This window comes from Oncorhynchus tshawytscha, linkage group LG12 (assembly GCF_018296145.1).
Source record: "Oncorhynchus tshawytscha isolate Ot180627B linkage group LG12, Otsh_v2.0, whole genome shotgun sequence".
Classification (NCBI taxonomy): domain Eukaryota; kingdom Metazoa; phylum Chordata; class Actinopteri; order Salmoniformes; family Salmonidae; genus Oncorhynchus; species Oncorhynchus tshawytscha.
This window is the reverse complement of record NC_056440.1, coordinates 43,721,067-43,740,775: the sequence shown is the minus strand read 5'-3', so window position 1 is coordinate 43,740,775 and position 19,709 is coordinate 43,721,067. Positions and strand designations below refer to the sequence as shown.

Here is a 19,709-nt window from a genome sequence, read left to right as displayed (position 1 = left end):
TGCTGGGAGAAAGTAGAGCATGACCACAGAGAACAAGAGAAGAGCATTATATTATTAAAGTAGGGTAATGTGACACCTTTTGAGAGCAAAAAGAAGACAAGCCATTTGATTCACAGACATCTTTTTTATTGGTCAAACAGAAAGACTGAAAAAGCAGAATCCTTTCTCAGCTGTACACAGTCGTAGTTTCTGACTCTCTCTTCTGCAGGCGTGGACTAATTAGCATATCATTGGTACACTTTTCTATATAGCGCTTGATACTCAGACTGAGTAGACACAGAAACACAAAATTGACTTATTGGTTCCCCTTCACCAGTTAGCAAAGGTTTTACAATGCACCAATGGTGAGTGCAAGTTAAAAGACCTGTAACAATGTTATGACTAAATGTGCCTGTGGACATGGACATATTTGATACTGTATCCCTCCTCATACATTGGGGAGAACAAGTATTTGATACACTGCCGATTTTGCAGGATTTCCTACTTACAACGCATGTAGAGGTCTGTAATTGTTATCATAGGTACACTTCAACTGTGAGAGACGAAATCTAAAACGAAAATCCAGAAAATCACATTGTATGATTTTTAAGTAATTAATTTGCATTTTATTGCATGACATAAGTATTTGATACATCAGAAAAGCAGAACTTAATATTTGGTACAGAAATCTTTGTTTACCAAAAAGCTCTATTTTTGTCTCATCAGACTACATGACCTTCTCACATTCCTCCTCTGGATCATCCAGATGGTCATTGGCATACTTCAGACAGGCCTGGACTTGCGCTGGCTTGAGCAGGGGGACCTTGCATGCGCTACAGGATTTGAATCCATGACGACGTAGTGTGTTACTAATGGCTTTCTTTGAGACTGTGGTCCCAGCTCTCTTCAGGTCATTGACCAGGTCCTGCCGTGCAGTTCTGGGCTGATCCCTCACCTTCCTCATGATCATTGATGCCCCACGAGGTGAGATCTTGCATGGAGCCCCAGACCGAGGGTGATTGACCGTCATCTTGAACTTCTTCCAATTTCTAATAATTGACCCAACAGTTGTTGCCTTCTCACCAAGCTGCTTGCATATTGTCCTGTAGCCCATCCCAACCTTGTGCAGGTCTACAATTTTATCCCTGATGTTCTTACACAGCTCTCTGGTCTTGGCCATTGTGGAGAGGTTGTAGTCTGTTTTATTGAGTGTGTGGACAGGTGTCTTTTATACAGGTAACGAGTTCAAACAGGTGCAGTTAATACAGGTAATGAGTGGAGAACAGGAGGGCTTCTTAAAGAAAAACTAACAGGTCTGTGAGAGCTGGAATTCTTACTGGTTGGTAGGTGATCAAATACTTACGGTATGTCATGCAATAAAATGCAAATGAATTACTTAAAAATCATACAATGTGATTTTCTGGATGTTTGTTTTAGATTCCGTCTCTCACAGTTGAAGTGTACCTATGATAAAAATTACAGACCTCTACATGCTTTGTAAGTAGGAAAACCTGCAAAACCGGCAGTGTATCAAATACTTGTTCTCCCCACTGTATGTCATGCTGACATCTCCATTGGTTAGTAACGATCCCATTGTGTGAAAAGCGCACACAGACAGTGATCAAGAAGACAACGTTATGGACATAGAAACTTCTTGACAAGATATACTCACAAATAGCTTGATCAAAAGCCAAGATATTAAAAAATTAAATAAAAACCATTATGCACAGCCAAATATATCCATTATAAAAAGTGAGTTGCATGGCATGATGCTAATGCTGTGTCCATGGATCTAAGAAATATTAGACTTTCATGATGCATGTCATGATACTTTCAAATGCAACACTGAAATACAGTGACATACTGTAACAACTGATAATGTTCATTGTACAGATATTTAAATATTCAAAGTTCTTACATGTATTTATATTCTTGTGAAAACGCAATAGAAAGCTATTTGTGTGATAGATTTTTAATATAATTTGATTTATTTCATTAGCATGGTAATGTCTGTACACACAAAATATTGTCAAATATTATTATTCAAAGGAGGGCTTACTCTTTGTGTGAGTATGGATGGGTGACTTCTATCCTGAGCTTTTCACGTTGATTAAAAATGATATTGTAAAGGCAGAAGGAGGATTGGGCACCAGGATACAAAAGCAGAGAAAATAAACTAAAACTAAACAATGTATACAATTCTATAAATGTGACATTCCAAGAAGATATCTTTCAAACACAAAATTTAAATGCTAATTACATTTAAATAAATTAAAGGTGAGATAGAAAATTCAAGAATATTTGGACACACTTCAATCAGCCAGCCCATCAACCTCCGTATCTATACTGCAGTGCCACTTTTGTCCTTGTTATTCGTCTAGTAGATCACTTTTAAGCTTTTGCAGTGTGTATCAGAACTATTGAGCAATGCACGTTAAACCAAACCAAAGCAATTGCTATTAGGGAAGGAGTTTTATGTCAAACTTTTAATATCATCATTTATGCACCATGCAATTATTTAGTGTTTTACATTTAATTCAACAGCATTGAGCATTGCCATTGTATTGTATTTGCTCTACAATGTCAGTGTCAGTAATGTTAAAAGCCTGGCTTGAAGAGGTGTTATAATCCAAAGTAAATATATATCTGTCACTGTCGTATTCAGTTGCGATAGTTTAATGATTTTTGGGATAGTTCCAAAATAAGTTTCAGTGGGGATAACAATGTCCAATGAAGCATAATAGACAGGTTTCACGTTCAAAAAGTGACACTGTGCAGTAGCTTCCAGGGCAATATGTTTAAACCACAGTGTGATTCCCCTCTCCACACTCCAGCCCCCCACCCCCCCCCATCAAATAGGTTACCCAAGTTCATTCCAAACATAATGGCGGGGAAAATCTGGAGAGGAATAAAAAGACATTGACCACAAAAATAAGAAAACAGAAAGGGATAAAATCAGGACAAGGGCAGGTTTAAATCAAACAGCAACCCACCATAACCAAACACATATTCTTGAAAAATCCATTGGAAAATGATTTATTGTTTACAGGTTGCACAGTTTATATTGAAACACTGAATCTGGGTTAGATGATCCAGTATTAAACGGGGGAGAGGGGGACAGGTGGACAGATGAGGGGGAAGGGTGGTCACTCTTCCTCTGTGCATCCCAGTAACTCTGCACGCAAAGTGATCCTTCCGTACCACGACCATGGAAGGATCCGGACAAATCGGGCGTAGATGGGCGGATCTATCACATTCTTTCTGTGCGTGTCATTGTCAAAGTTTCCTTGGAACACCTGCGAAAGGAAGGACAGTGGGAATGAGTTTAAATGAATGGTGATCTTGAACACCCACACACATCTCAGCAAGCTTGTTAGTGTATGTGAGCCTCATTATGCACAGAAGTGAGATTAGAAAGGATAGACGGAGAGTGATGGACATGCTGTGTAGGCTACATAATGCTGATGGTACATTTCCATAATACTAGGAGGTATGGTCACGACCTGCGCTTTTTGGCCGTAAAAAACACATGGCAGCGGAGTTAGCGACCTTTTGTCCGTTGCCCGTGCTTCTACACCTGCATTGCTTGCTGTTTGGGGTTTAAGGCTGGGTTTCTGTACAGCACTTTGAGATATCAGCTGATGTACGAAGGGCTATATAAATACATTTGATTTGATTTGATTTGATTTTGCCCCACGGCAGGCCATTCTTAGTGCCATAGTATCCAACAAGACCCAATAGGCAGGCAGTATGCAAAACAACGGCCCAGAAGCAAATTATCAATCTCACCATTGATATGTAGTTAAACGTGCAAGCATGAAATATTCCAATATAAACAAGCATAATGGACGTATTGGGATGTATACTGTGTTGTTGATAATTAGAAGCCTTGTGCTTAAGTGTGGTTAATCGACAGTAGAATGATATGCAATATGGGATATTTGTACCTATTGGGACAGCTTAACTAAATTCCATGATCATTTCAATTAAAAAAGTGTGATTATGACTATTTAATTGGAATGTAATGGGACTTGTCATCTTCATTATGTGAAATGTAAAACCGGTGGGCCGGACCCCAGCAGGTGCTGAAAACAATCTGCCATTGAGTGGTTGAAATTAGCCAACTATGACCCCTAGAAAACGTTCAACCAGAACCCTTTCTATGGAAAGTAGGCTCTCAGTCCTGTTCCTGGAGCCCCCACCAGGGAGCAAAAAATGTTTCTTACAAAATGCATTCTGATGGTCCCCAACAGCAGGGATATTAAATGATGATGTTACTCTAACTGGTATGTACTGTATGTTTGGTAGGTCTGAAAAGTGAAACATTCCATTTGAGATATAGATTGACATGTTCTGCTTCATCGTGCACAGGATTTGCGTGAAGTAATGACACTTGAACAAGCACCAGCGCATTTCCACTCAAAGAATCCTGCTTCTTACTGAAACAAAAGAGCAGTGAGAATCCCTGCATTATCCTCCAAATGAAAGCCACTTCATAGTCACTTCAGGCTGCTCAATTCCCAAATTATTCCGCAAATCGCTAATACAAACTGAGCTTATTCCCCCTCTAGGGAGGGTGACGTCTCAATGGCTTTTCTGGGGCCCTGCGTATGATCAACAATAGCTCTCAAATCATGAGAGTCTGCTGCTGAGAGCTCGAGAATTACTGCAGTTCTAACTGAGCATGGTGAGTAGGTCATACTTTTTATTTTATTTAACTAGGCAAGTCAGTTAAGAACAAATTCTTATTTTCAATGACGGCCTAAGAACAGTGGGTTAACTGCCTGTTCAGGGGCAGAGCAACAGATTTGTACCTTGTCAGCTGGAGGATTTGAAATTGCAACCTTTCGGTTACTAGTCCAACGCTCTAACCACTAGGCTACTAAAGTCTGTCGTTAGGGCCCAGAGATTTTCCCAGCCCGATCACGTGGTCAGGACAAAGCCCAAAGAGGTGCACCACGATGCAAGCAAGACCTACTCTGGGTTTTCTAAAGCTAGCCAGCTTCAGTTAGCTTCACAATCCGGCTTCCTCCATGTTACGAAGGTGGATATTGATCGTGCAATTGCCGCTTACTCAAGCCTGCTCGAGCTGTGTTGTGGACTGCGCATTCATGTTGCACGTGGTTAGTCGAACGCCAAACTCTTCATTGAGAGAATGCTGAAACATCAATCCATGGGTGAGCGAGTGCCACATTTTCATTTGTGCCAAAATAAAAATCAAATCAAATTCATGCAAATTCAACAGGCTAATGGCGTATGAGAAGTTATTTATTTTATTACGTATTAATGCCATCTTTGGTATGCTTCGGTGTGCTTGTCAATTAAACAAGCACTTTCTTCGCTACTCCTATCGATAAAATAATTGTATTTAAGTCATACAAAAGTTTTACTCTGCGTGAAGTTTCAAATGCATTATGTCATTGCTAAATGTGTAATGTGATACGTATTTTAACAAAAAGCATTTGATTAAATTAACGGGATTGAACACTTTTTCGGTTACTACATCATTCCATAAGTGTCATTTCATAGTTGTGATGTCTTCACTATTATTCTACGATGTAGAAAATAGTGAAAAATAAAGAAAAACCCTTGAATGAGTAGGTGTATCCAAACATGAATGTAAACAGTATTTCTATAACTACATGCAACATATAAGTGAGTGACAGCTTGCATGTCCCTGGTTTGCTCCCGAGTGGCACAGCGGTGTAAGATACTCCATCTCAGTGCTAAAGGCATCATTACAGACCCTGGTGTGATACCGGGCTGTATCACAACCATCTGTGATCAGGAGTCCCATAGTGTGGCACACAATTGGCTCAGTGTCGTCTAGGTTAGGGGGAGGGTTTGGCCAGGGAAGGCTGTCATTGTAAAATAAGAATTTGCTCTTAACTGATTTGCCTAGATAAATAAAATAAATTGTTATAGTGTCCATGGGTATCTATATGCTGACAGAGGCCTCTCCTCTCTCAATCTAGATCTAACTGCCTGCAGTCTCTGCCACACTCAGGCTCAGGAGGGGAGAGACCTGAGGAGAAAATGTACAATGCTGTGCCCAGCCAGACACCCATCCAGCCAGACACACACACAAACGTACGCTCTGTCTTGCGCGCAAACATACATGCATGAATGTGCACATAAAAACACACACATACTGTACGCACACAAACTCTCTGGACTTCCGATTTTCTCTCTCAGAGACAGACAGACAGACAGACAGAGACACAGGACTCTTAGCCCAGGCCAACCTCTCCAAGCCTGTGGCGTGACAGTGACAAGTCTCTGGAGTCCAGAAGCCTAATGTGTCCTCTAGCATTAATCACCTGCTCCACTCGACTGAGAGGCGGAAACACCTTGAAAAGTCCTATATCTGGAAAGCTCCTCACAGCTCTGTGCTGGGACACACTGATTAATATCCCCCCAGGCCTTGCTCTAAAAGATGCAGTAGAACCTGAGTAAGGATAATAGGACATAGGATGATTTGATAGGATGCTTTGTTTGTGGATTGCATATTTTATTGTTTTACTACGTATGAATAGCATCATTGTAGTATCACTGTACTCTCAGTCTGTACTCTTTTTATGGCCACAAATCCTGAGGATGAACTATAGATTTCAACACGAAGGTTGCTATGATCTTGACAGTGTATATTTTATCACTTTTCTCTCAGCGCTGCCAGGCTTGCCAAACATTTGGAATTCTTCCAGTTGTTAAAATTGAGATTGCTTGGCTGAAACTCACATGGAGTAAGCGGTGGCCCACATCCAAAGATCATCTTGTAGTTGAAATTATAAACTACTCAAGCGAGGCATTTGAGTGGTGGATGGAGAAGAGTTTTCAGGCATGGGGCCGCTAAACTGAAGATGTATTTGTACATGTTGGCATAAATTGATGTGTGCCCATTGGAGGGTGATATGTGTCATAACCAGCCAACATCATATATACAGTGACTTAGGAAGGTATTCAGACCACTTGACTTATTCCACATATTATTACATTAGTCTTATTTCTAAAATGTATTAAATAAAACATTTGCCTCGTTGATCTACACACAATACACTATAATGACAACAGGAAAACAGGTTTTTAGAAATGTTAGCAAATTTAGAAAAAAATGTAAAACATATACCTTATTTACATAATGATTCAGACCCTTTGCTATGAGACTCGAAATTGAGCTCAGGTGCATCCTGTTTCCATTGACCATCCTTGAGATTTTTCTACAACTTGAATGGAGTCCACCTGTGGTAAAATTAACTGATTCAACATTATTTGGAAAGGCACACACCTGTCTATGAGGTCAGAGACAGGATTGTGTCGAGGCACAGATCTGAGGAAGGGTCAATCTTTTTTTTGTAGCATTGAAGGTCCCAAGAACACAGTGGCCTCCATCATTCTTAAATGCAAGACCTTTGGACCCACTAAGACTCTTCCTAGAGCTGACCGCCCTGCCAAACTGAGTAATCGGAGAAGGGCCTTGGTCAGGGAGGTGACCAAGAACCCGATGGTCACTCTGACAGAGCTCCAGAGTTCCTCTGTGGAGATGGGAGAACCTTCCAGAAGGACAACCATCTCTGCCACACGTATGTGTTTTTAGGTGTATGTGTAGGTGTGTTTCCTCACAGGTTAGCCCTGCTCTGACCAGCAGAAGCTCCAGGAAATCCTTATCATTAAACAACCCAGCGAGAGCAGCAAAGTTAACAGGCCTCCTTTAAAACAACAGGCCCAGGAGTGCTGCTGCTCTCCTGACAGCAGAGTGTTGTCACAGCCTCCTTCCCTTTCCGTTAGCTGGCGTGGGCGATTGGAATGGTCACATGTACTCTGTTGAAGGACCGTAACCACAATTTCAGGCAGCGTGCCGACCAGGACTGCTAGACAACGTGCCCTTATCTGATCCAGGAGCCAAGAGAAAGTCAGAGAGAGGCCTCAGCAAGCTGTGCTGGAGCCTGAGATGGGAAGGTGCAGTGCTAACACAGAGCGATGAGACTGGGTCAGAGCTTGACAACTATAAGCAGCACAATACATTTCTCCATTCTGTCAATCGTTGTTTTGGGTTTGATTGTTCGCTTTAGAATTTATTGTCTTTTTTTCTGCTCGTTGTGCTTCTCCCACTCATTCACTTTTTCATTCAATTGGATTCAATTCTTGGTTGCAAAATTAGCATTTCTATTTGGATTCATTTGGGATTTTACTGCATATCAAAACAGTGTTGGCCTTTTAAATCTACTAATATTATACTTGAGTTTTGGTGGATACTGTCCCTTCCACTACTAATGGCATGCAGGGTTTGGGTTACATGTATTTCATAGTAATGGAGTGAGGATGGCTCACCTTGTCCTTCCTCTGTTTTTCATCTTGATACACGAGCCACCTCTCTCCATCGTTGCTGTAGGCCACCTTGTAGGAGCCGACGAACTGGACATGGCCAAAGTCCTTGGCCCCCTGGGTGATGATGCCGGTGATTTTGGTAGGCAGGAGCATGTCAACCTGAGAGAGAGAGAGAGATAGAAACAGGGAAAAACTTTACTTTATCACCTCCGGATTCAGCTAAACGAAAGTGTCAGATGCTCAGTTTTCTCCAAGTTCAATTATTTAGAGCGAACACTACAGTGCAGTTTTTTGACTAGTGTGTACAGAATGCACCGTTACTATCTGCTTCACTATTACCAAGCCCATGCAATGAAGTCAATGGATTGTCAGGTTTAGCTTCCCTATATTTATTCTCTGTTAATTATGCTCAATGAGTAATGTATGGGAATTCATAATGCAGAAAATTACAAATAATTTAAATCTAAAGTGGAAGAACAGTGCATGATGAGATGGGTTTCCGTGGAGCATAAAACTGTGCATTTAGGGAGATCAAGCGAGATGTCTGAGCAGAATTATGAGCATTTTTGGTTCATCTTTTATAATTGAGCATGAATCAGCATAGCTTTGAATCAGAAGAGAAAAATAACCCAATGTGTGCATGTGGAATGCCTAATCATCCCAGGCGGCATCCCAAAGAGGAACCAGGGTGAAAAACGCAAATTGTCCATTCCATCAAAGATACTGTAACATCATTTGAATCTCTTTCACATGCCAACAAAGAGGTCACTTAAATTCACGGCTTGAGGATCAAAGGCTTCATTCGTAGTTCATAAATATATGAACTACGGCATCAAGGGAATGTTTTACACACAACATGGCAACCATGACATAGTTTGAAACCATAACCACAAATGATCCAGAAGTCTGCTATTTATTTGGCTCAATGTCAATAACACCATGACGGTACAGTAACTGTCTTGCTAGATCCATGCACACCAATCCCCTTCATGGGGTGAAGAGAGAGCAAGAGAGGCGGTCAAAAAGGAGAGAGGTAGTACAAATGAGAGTGCGAGAGATGGATTTCCTGAGCTGGATTTACAATACACAGGAGCACATATATCATCCTACATTTCTGAATGTAATTAAATTCAACCCATGAATTTTAATTGGCAACCCCCCAAGGGAGCAGAATTTGAAATTAATTTCAATTGAAGGAAGTATAATTTAATTCAAAGCAAATTCAACTGATACATGAAAGTCTCATTCATTTGACAAATCTTTTATCAAAAGGATCTGCCACTTATTAATGCAAAGATTATACATACCATTTTATACATACCATTTCAAATATTATTTGGATTATAACTCAGATTGTCATGAAATGTTAGATTGCTCCCCTTTCCTATTGCAGTGTTTGATCTGCGGTAAAACATTAAGGGAATTATAAATGATTACAGACAACCCACAACGTGTTCTTACAATATTTCTGAGAGTATTGGTAACCATACACAATGTCAAAATAAACGTCAAAATAATAAACGCGTATACAGTAGTGATGTGTAGAATAAATAAGCCATTTGAATTTCATGGAACTTATTTAAAATCGACTTGCTTTCAGTTAAATTCAATTCCCTGTGGGGTGTGGCCAACTCAAATTCAAGAACAATTTACAACTCAATTCAGAATTGAACCCAAGCCTGCTATATAGAACGTGATAAATGTGGGCCAAAACACAGAGGCTTCTCGCTCTCTCATGTTCTCAAGACCCTCGCCTGACTATCTAATGTTACTGTACATCATCCCATACATTATATCACTATGCATTGCAACACATTACAACATATCACAATGCATTACATGCACAAACACAGCACACAAACATGCCTCACTATGGCACGTGGTGCACATGAGCCCACATCTCCACAACATCTGTCATGAGGCCAGGAGATTGCTCCTGAGCTGGTCTTCAGTCCTGTTCTGACAGACTTTCTCCAGCGATTCAAAGAGGTTTTCACTGTAGACATCTGTTTGGAGGAGCAGGCAGGCTCAGGCCTGGGTCCCTGACTTATAGGGAACCAAAGACATGGCTTGCTGTCAATCTTTCTGTGCTCTTACAGAACAAGAGTCATGTGATATGGAGTAAGCAGCCAGCTCTTGGGGTTCTGAAAACAACATAAAAAGGGTTGGCTCTCTGAGACAGTATGTTAGTTGAACAGCTATGGTCCTAATTAAAAATTTTGGTACAAGGGCACTTTACCATGATGTCATGTAGGTAATTATACACATGGGCTTACATTGTTTTATATTAAAACAGAGATACCTCCTTCAAAACCAGACCTGTACAGATGCTTCACCCCTTTGTTTAATGAAGTGTTCATGTCTGTTTTGGAAGGGGGGGACATATAAATGGGGCTTTAAATAACCTCTCTTTTATAATTAGAGTAATTGCAAACAGCCTTATGCATGAAGGGACACTAAAGGAATGGGAGAGGCTGTGGCTGCTTCAGGGAGAAGGAATGACACGTTGCATTGTGAGGCTTGATTACCCTCCAAGCAGAGCACAGCGTAGAGGTAGTCTCATTCTGGCCAACCTGTCAAGTCTGCCACCAAAACAAAGGCACGCTTTAAGGGGAACCTGTATTTGTGGATATAGGTAGCAGTCAACAAAGACGACCGCCTCTGGTACAGCCTGCTCCCAACACTTTCATGCCCCAAACTGATTTAAAGGGCGAGATAAACTTGTTAGAGCCAGGCGTTCCCCAAAACCCACCTTCCAACACACTTAACCCTGGCACACCGGTGGCTTTGAAGTCTTAGCGGCAACCTCTGGATCCTCGTGACAGAGAGGCACAAATGTTCCTTTCTTTCACTCACTCCTTCTTCTCGGGTGAGTGGAAGTCGATACAAGCAACACCTCAAAGAGTCCCCCCTCCTCGCTCACCCCATCCCATGTTCTCCTCCATCACCGTCTGTTTCCCCATCAGTGGAAAACATTCATAATATTTGGAAGAATTAATTATCCCTGCATGGCGCTTCAAGGCGACACATGCATGTGTTTCTGCAGGACAAATAGGGAAAGAGAGAAAAAAAGAGAATATAAACTGAAAAAGAGGAGAGAGAACCCCCCCATCTACTCATTGAGATTATTGTTTGCGTGTAACGCCCATGTCCATATTAGAAGTGCTGGTTTTGTCAGAGGGGTGAAAAGAATGCAAGGCTGCTGTAGACGAATACAATTAGCCCCTCTACTACTCCACACTGTATACATCCGTAGCACTCTCCCTCTAGCTGAACTAGTTGAATTGTATGTGTTGAAGACTCATTTAAATCTACACTGCTCATATAACCACACCCAATTTCTAGACTGTTGGAAGTGTGTGTGTGGAGTGTACACAGAGCAAATGGCAGGAGCCGGGGTAGTGTACTGTAAGTACAGCTCACATAGGCATATGGACGCAACAGGATGATATCACGGCCCATCAACGCCACGATGGGGTCGCCATCATTAAAGCAGAGGTGTGAGAAGGAATAGGTCCATTCCCATGGTTTTTCCATAACGTGGCATCTGTGCTCAGAAAACTGGATAGAAATGTCTCTTATTGTATTTTAGCAGGGGGCCCTGTATTTGAATAAAACATCACAGTATCGAGACATGCAAACATAATGCTTTAGAGGTGCATCATTATGAAGGGAGAAAAAAAAAGAGTTGTGCAAGTTTTGATATGCCAAATTTGAGGCAATACAGATCCAGGCTTGGTGAAAAAGCACCAAGCACCTTTGCATCAGTTCGAAAAAAGCACCAAGCATGTTCTAGAATACCACCTCAAAGAATTTAACAGGTCAAACCACACGCTCTGGGAAAGCCTTTTGAACATGTGGTCATGTCGAGCCTTAAGCCTGTTGATCGGATAATCACAGTCTTGATTCTAACTCCAGGCAGCACTCAGGCCGGCCCAACTGGGAGACACCGCGTGAGAATATAAGAGTGGAACACCTAACACACACGCACACCCACACACACAATCCCAACTCCTTTCATGACTACCGTTTCCACTTGAGGTGGCGAGATGTCAAATCACATAAGGCGTCTGCTGAGCACTGACATGGCGAAATGTGGGTTCTGTCCAGTAAGAAGTGTGGACACCTCTGTTACCTTGGGGCCTAACTCACAGCGGAGATACGGCCACAAACTAAAAAGTCTCTGAACTGGCTGTATCGGTGTGAGACCAGCCAGCCACTGCCAGGATGTGCTAAATGCCAAACATGCAAAAACAGGACTTCCTGCTCACTCTGATATCGACCAGAGTGAAATGCTTTTAAATGTTTCACGTCGCCTTGCACTCCTAGTGCAAAGGTCTAATAACAGTTGCAGTTGTGGCGTGTACCGAATCCACTTTAGGAAAAAAGTCATGTCAAGTGTTGAGTAGAAAAACTTGGCTATGTTAAAAAAAATTGGAAGAAATATTGTTGACAGCTTCCCCTGCTGGTAAGACTGGCGCAAAGTGAGCTAATAAAAGTGTGCATCTTTAAACCAGACTGGTAGTCTTCAGCATTACAGTAACAGTGAATCCATCCCTCTTGCAAAGATTGCGTCATCATCCCCTTCTTTTGAGGAAGACGACTGATTAAATATTTTATGAATCAAATGTTTTTTTGTGTGTGTTAAAAACAGTTCAATGAAAATGTCTATCACATCACACATTTTGACAGGATGCATTTTGAAAGTTCCAGCACAGTTAAACTTTTGAGAGGAGTGGGAAGAAAGGTGCTTGTGCATTGATAAGCACACCAAAGCACATCAAAGACGGCATTAACGATAAGCAATAAAAGAAAGACGGCACTTCTAACACGCCATAACCTGCTGAAATTGCAAGAACCCTTCTTTCATGTTGATTTCGGCTAAAATGAAAATGTGGCACTGACTCGCCCATGGATTGATGGTTCAACATTGTCTCAATGAATAGTTCGACTAGCCATGTGTGACATGCACGCACAGTTAAATGCCTGGTTGACCTGGTTGGCAGCTGCATGATCAATATCCACCTTCGTAGTATGGATGAAGCTTAAGCTGGAATTTGAAGCTGACTGAAGCTGACTAGCTTTATAAAATCCTGAGTAGATCTAGCTTCCATCGTAGTATACCCCACTGGTGCAGCCAATTAGGGTGATTGTCAGTCAGTATCCCAGCTGGCAAGCCACGAGGCTGCTGGGTTTGTTTGCTGGCCATGAGGCCTTTCATTAGTTTTTTAGGTTTCTATTTTGAAATGCCTTTGGTGTTTTTCCTTTATGTATATATTTATGTTTCTTCACCATCTTAACAAATAATCATCCACCTGGACTGGCTGTCCAAAAGGCCAAGTGGTAGTGGGACCAGAATTTGTAAATTGCTGTCTCCTGGTTGGTCATCCAACATGGTCCTCAAACACAGTTCACACATAAATGCACACATTCATTCAGGTAACAGACCGTGTAATTAGGCCTAGGACCACCTAGACAAAGCGATTGCATCAATATTAGTAGGCTAGTTCCTCGGTTTCGTAATATCAGTTCCTCCTACCCTCCCTCCTTTCTTCCCCTGCGTAAAGCACACTTGCGTAAATAACCCTGTTTCCATATTTTTCCAGAATAACTATTTTGTTTGCTAAACTTAGCACGTTTGAAAAAAATATATATCAAAAACATGGCAGTGTAAAACTGTTGAGTGCCTGTGAGGAGAGGCTACTGCAAGAGAGAAAACTGCTCTCTGAATTTGACACAGCACATACAGTTCGAAAAAACTTCACAGCTTTTCATTTAGTCGGAGCCTTTTTTCCCCATACATCATTTAAACCAGCAGGCCCAAGCTAAGTGCTTAAGAAGAAGACAAGCATAAATTCACCTGTGTGCCAAAAATAAAGAGATTATATATTATATATTACAAAGAGATTATAAAAACACATTTATGGAGGACAATCAATTTCCCCCCCAAAAAGCTTAGTCAAATCCAGTTAATAAAAAATGTTACATTTCGTCTAATTTAAACATCCTTGTGGAATAAAAATGCCATACTATGCATCTACCCATGGGGTGGAAATAGCCTCTGATTGTCTACTTAACTCAAATCAAATGGGGGAAGAAAACGGTCAGAAAATCAACCATGCTGACAGATCATTTAAAAGGGTATAACAGTGTGGAAAGCCTCCATTGGTTCATTGTGTCGTGTCCGATATCTGTTGGAGAGGAGAGAGGCGCTCTGATCCACACGTGACAATGCGTGGAGTGCATCCCAATAATACCTCCTTTCTCCTGAAGTGTGCACTCGTTCACTCTTTCCCACAAATCTAAAAGCATTGGATTGGTGCAGGAGTGGGTTAAAAATAAGTTTCTCTATATCGATTATTGGGACGCATCCATGGTCTTACCACAGCAGAGAGGACGCTGGGAATTACATCCACGTTGGATTTGACGGGTGACAGGGTTAACACTTTCAGATCAGGTGCAGAATCGTGTCTGTTTTCTTCTAGTGTACTTGGTGATGTTAAAAATAACTGCATTCCCTGCAGTCTCAGCAGCAGCACTTTCTCATGATGTTTATCAAAGCAGTCATTGCACATATTCAATTGGCAGATAAACTAGTGGTCAAGCCATTTGGCCCATCACCAAAAGGTTGCTGATTTGAATCCACGAGCTGAGTTGGTAAAGAAAATCTGTCAATGCGCCCTCGAGCAATGCACTTAACCCTAAGTGCACTGGCTAAGAGTGTCTGCTAAATCAGGGATCACAAAATATTACACTCAGGCCCCCATTCCAGCATTGAAGAGCAAGCACTGTTTACACCCCTCTTGGTGGTGGAGAGAACATTTAGCAGGTTTAAAGCTTATTTACTGCAAATCTACACATTTGCCATGTCTTCATGTGATATTTGAGTGACTCAAACATTACAACAAAATCTTTGGGCTAAAAAAAATCTAGATCAAAAATATTTAATGACATGGGCTAGTTGATCTGGACATTTCTGACGAGTGATAAAACAGCTTTCTGGTCTGCAATGACTGACATGTCAAGAGGAAAACTGATGATTCACCACCCAATTTGAAATTGCACCTTGTGCGTTCTACTATTACCGCTTCAAGAGTAAGCAACCAAAACTGTGCTTCACTGTTGGGATGGTATTCTTCGGCTTGCAAGCATCCCCCTTTTCCCTCCAAACTTAATGATGGTCATTATGGCCGAACAGTTCTATTTTTGTTTCGTCAGACCAGTGGACATAACTCCAAAAAGTACGATCTTTGTCCCCAGCAGTTGCAAATCGTAGTCTGGCTTTTTTTAATGGCGGTTTTGGAGCAGTGGCTTCTTCTTTGCTGAGCGGCCTTTCAGGTTATGTCGATATAGGACTCGTTTTACTGTGGATATAAATAGTTTTGTACCCGTTTCCTCCAGCATCTTCACAAGGCCCTTTGCTGTTGTTCTAGGATTAATTTGCACTTTTCCAACCAAAGTACGTTCATCTCTAGGGGACAGATCGCATCTCCTTGCTGAGCGGTGTGACGGCTGCGTGGTCCCATGGTGTTTATTCTTGCGTACTATTGTTTGTACAGATGAACGTGGTACCTGCAGGCGTTTGGAAATTGCTCGCCAGGGATGAACCAGACTTGTGGAGGTCTACAATTTTTTTTCTGAGCTCTTGGCTGATTTCTTTTGATTTTCCCATGATGTCAAGCAAAGAAGCACTGAGCTGGAAGGAAGGCCTTGAAATACATCCACAGGTACACCCCCAATTGACTCAAATTATGTCAATTAGCCTATCAGAAGCTTCTAAAGCCATGACATCATTATCTGGAATTCTACAAGCTGTTTAAAGGCACAGTCAACTTAGTGTATGTAAACTTCTGACCCATTGGAATTGTGATACAGTGAATTATAAGTGAAATAATCTGCCTGTAAACAATTACTTGTGTCATGCACAAAGCATATGTCCTAACCAACTTGCCAAAACAATAGTTTGTTAACAAGAAAATTGTGGAGTGGTTGAAATGTCTATGTAAACTTCCGACTTCAACTGTATATGAACAGTATATGAATCAAGCATGCACACGCAGGCATGCATGCACCAGTGGAGAGTTATGGAAATCCCCCAAGAGCATACCAAGAAAAACTAAATGTTTGTCTCTTGTCTCTCTGTGTTTCACATTTGTCCTTATATTCGCAAGAGGCTGAATGTTTCTCACTGGAGAAAGCATCCGAGCAAGCGAAACAGCGCCCCTCTTTCTTTTTATGTGTAACCCATCGATCTAAGGCTGTTTGGTCAAAAAGAGTATGACATTGTTGCTGCCCATAGCATTGAATACAAGGGAAGTCAGTGAGCATTTGGCATCCCTTGATAAAACATTTAAATAATAATAATAATAATAGCCAATCAGCATTGAGCTAAACTGAGTGAAAAAAAAGTGTCAAGGGAAGCCAGTTTGGATTTGGCTTCACACCAATCACATTACGCAAAACTTAATTTACAAAAAACAACTTGAATTTTTGGGTCTTGTTGTGTGATTGTCGTCCGGTGGCAGGCTAGATAGCTGGCTAAAATCTTTCCTTTCCTAAATTAGCCATAGATGGAGAAAAGTATTTGGGGACTTCTGGTTTTACCTAATTCTCCGTACTGGCCAATGATTACAACGGCGATTCTGATCCAAGAATAAATTCATACATTGTGAGGAGGATGTCATAGGCGTTTCTCTACAAATAGGATGAGTCAACATGCTTTTTCTACTTGCACACACACACACACACACACACACACACACACACACACACACACACACACACACACACACACACACACACACACACACACACACACACACACACACACACACACACACATCAGTTCCATGGACAGCTACATCAGATTTAGCTTACTTTGATTGGAATAAATCATTTTGGGGTATATTTTAGTTCTCACTGTGTTAGACTAAGCATAGGTGAAGCTCAGTTGGTAGAGCATGGCACTTGCAATGCCAGGGTTGTGGTTCCGATTCCCACTGGGGACCAGTACGAACAAGTATGAAAATGTATGCACTCACTATTGTAAGTCACGCTGGATGAGAGTGTCTGCTAATATGTAAAATGTGATTTGCTGAAGCTGAAATTGTGTTGGAATTTTGGAGACGTCTTTTCGACTCGCAGAAACTCTCTGTGGTTCTAAATTAAGGGTTGTTTAGTAGTCCAGGAAATTTTGGAATTGACTAGATTGAAGGCAGTGTAACTGTTTGCTACGTGCAATATGCTTTGTGGACTTCACCGGACAGATGTTGCTCTCCGGTTTTGTGATGAAACAAAGGTGTGGTTGAATTGATTCTGCCACTGTGTCTTCTTATTGTCTCGGCCTTAGGCCTATATATCATGGTGGCAAGGCATATGGACTAACAGGTTATAGAGCAAACAATGCAATTTTCACTACACATAGTTTTGTAAAAGGGCTTTTATTTCCTGGCTTGGCTTCCCCAGTGATTTTACACATGCACGCACCCATGCACTAAGGCATCTGTGAGATGATTACATAATTATGAAAAAAGGTCTGCTTGTGAACACCACTCATGTCACATGAGTCAATAATCAGTTTTCTATAGAGTTGCTCTCTTGCTTACAATGGGCCGATCCAAATGAATCAGAGTAGCTGTATCATCATATATGTGAATGACAAGGTGATACATCTACTTTTGTATTTTCAATAAGAATCTCTGATAATAATTTAAAAAAATGTCAAGCAATGAGATGAGCACATGGATACAGTATTTATTGGAGTGGGAGTTTGGTTTAGACATGAAACAGCCAGATACACATGCAAAACAATCTGGATGGCCCTGGTTTGAGTCGAGGCGCCTTCAATCTCTACATTCCTCCAGATCCCTCAGATTAAGGCAAACTCTGCTGGAAACCCGTGAATCAATAATTCAGATCAAAAAAAGATTCAAGCACCCAGCATCAGCGGAGAGAATAAAAGAGAGTGGGATGTGGCCGACGTGCGCTAGAAGACAAGACGAAATAGAAGAGGTATAGCATTATCCAGGTTCAAAGGAGGGCTGTTTATTTAAAGATGGAATGGGGACAATCTAAAGCATGCCATTGAAACAGGGTGGCAGATGGATCTAGTGTCCCCACAGTAACTTAATTAGCATGCTAGCTGCAGGGAAAGTGCATAAAATAGAGCAAAGTAAGGGCCATAATCGGACTGGATTAAAATGACGCTCTGTCGATAATGCTTGAATGAAATTAGCATCAGATGTGTTTTTCAAAGTAGTTTAAAGTTACATCTAAGGTATTCATGGGGCCTCATTTATCAATATTGTGTAGAAAACATTCTAAAATACTACTTATGGACAACATTTTGAATGTTCCTATGCATAGAAAAGGTGTGATTTATCAAACAATTCTATGAGAGTCATATGCAGACCAGTAAGAGAAAATAATTGATAAATACCAACTGTTCTCAGCCAAGAGTGCTCATGCACAGCCTTGGCTATTAGCAATACCCCTATTTAACCATATATGGTCAAAATCATCCCTTTAAAGCCCATGGGGAATATACAACATCGTACCATAAAAATACAACGGCTCAACCAAAAAAAAAGCAAAGAAATCAAAACTTTACTGAGACTGAAAGAGAGGTGCTAGTGTAAAAGTGTCTAAAGGTTTTATATGGCAGGCTCAGTTGTGACTTGACCAGTAAACATTGAAACATAGCTACAAAGACAGGACCATTAGGACAATGGCAGATATGCTTAAAATGAGTAGGCAGCACTCAACAATAAGCCATCCCTCTACAACAGCTTCCTCCTGTAGGCGTGAAGGCCAAGATTGCTGTTTTGCACCTGCCCACATGCCACTGCATTCAGCAGCGTCTTTTGTGCATCACATAACCTATCACCTGCAAATTAAGAGTGGAAGCCTTTTCTGTTCACATTAGAGATGAACTTGTTTTGGGATATTTATTTTATGGAGACGTGTGTGCAAACATTTGCAAACGCATGCACACACATTTCATATTTGCCATCTTCATCAAATATCACAGCTGTGGCTAAATGTTTATGTGCTTCTCTCTGATTTGCATTGGGAACCACCTGGAGACTGTTTCTGTAACACTCTGTTTCTTCAATTAGTTCAGCAAGGCAACTTGGCTGGAGGTGCTGTTCCTATTGATCCCCTTCTGCATGTGTAGTAATAAGACAAATAACAACACACACACATACACAGTCCTACTGTGCCATGCTGAGTCAGTAAAGATAATGACTGCCCTGTATACTGAATTAAAGAAACACGTGCTGTGTATAACATCCATAACACCTGTCTATGACTGGTCTGCCATGTTTCTTTTATTTTTCAATAGCAAGGTAAAATGAATCCATCTACCTAGTAGCAAGGGTGATATATATATACTATTAATTACG

At 41.1% G+C, this 19,709-nt stretch overlaps 1 protein-coding gene across 4 annotated transcripts in view; it reads right to left on the bottom strand.

Annotated features, from left to right (window-relative positions):
* Window positions 1-2,481: 2,481 nt before the first annotated feature.
* The window catches only part of edil3a (EGF-like repeats and discoidin I-like domains 3a), a 248,520-nt gene continuing 231,292 nt past the window's right edge, over window positions 2,482-19,709 (bottom strand). For all 4 annotated transcript variants that reach the window (XM_024439539.2, XM_024439538.2, XM_024439541.2 and 1 more), the window contains 2 exons: window positions 8,308-8,463; window positions 2,482-3,275 (listed from right to left, as the gene is read on the bottom strand). In XM_024439539.2, the coding sequence (XP_024295307.1) occupies window positions 3,126-3,275; window positions 8,308-8,463 (306 nt within the window). In that variant the 3' untranslated portion in view covers window positions 2,482-3,125. The remainder of the gene's footprint in view (window positions 3,276-8,307; window positions 8,464-19,709) is intronic.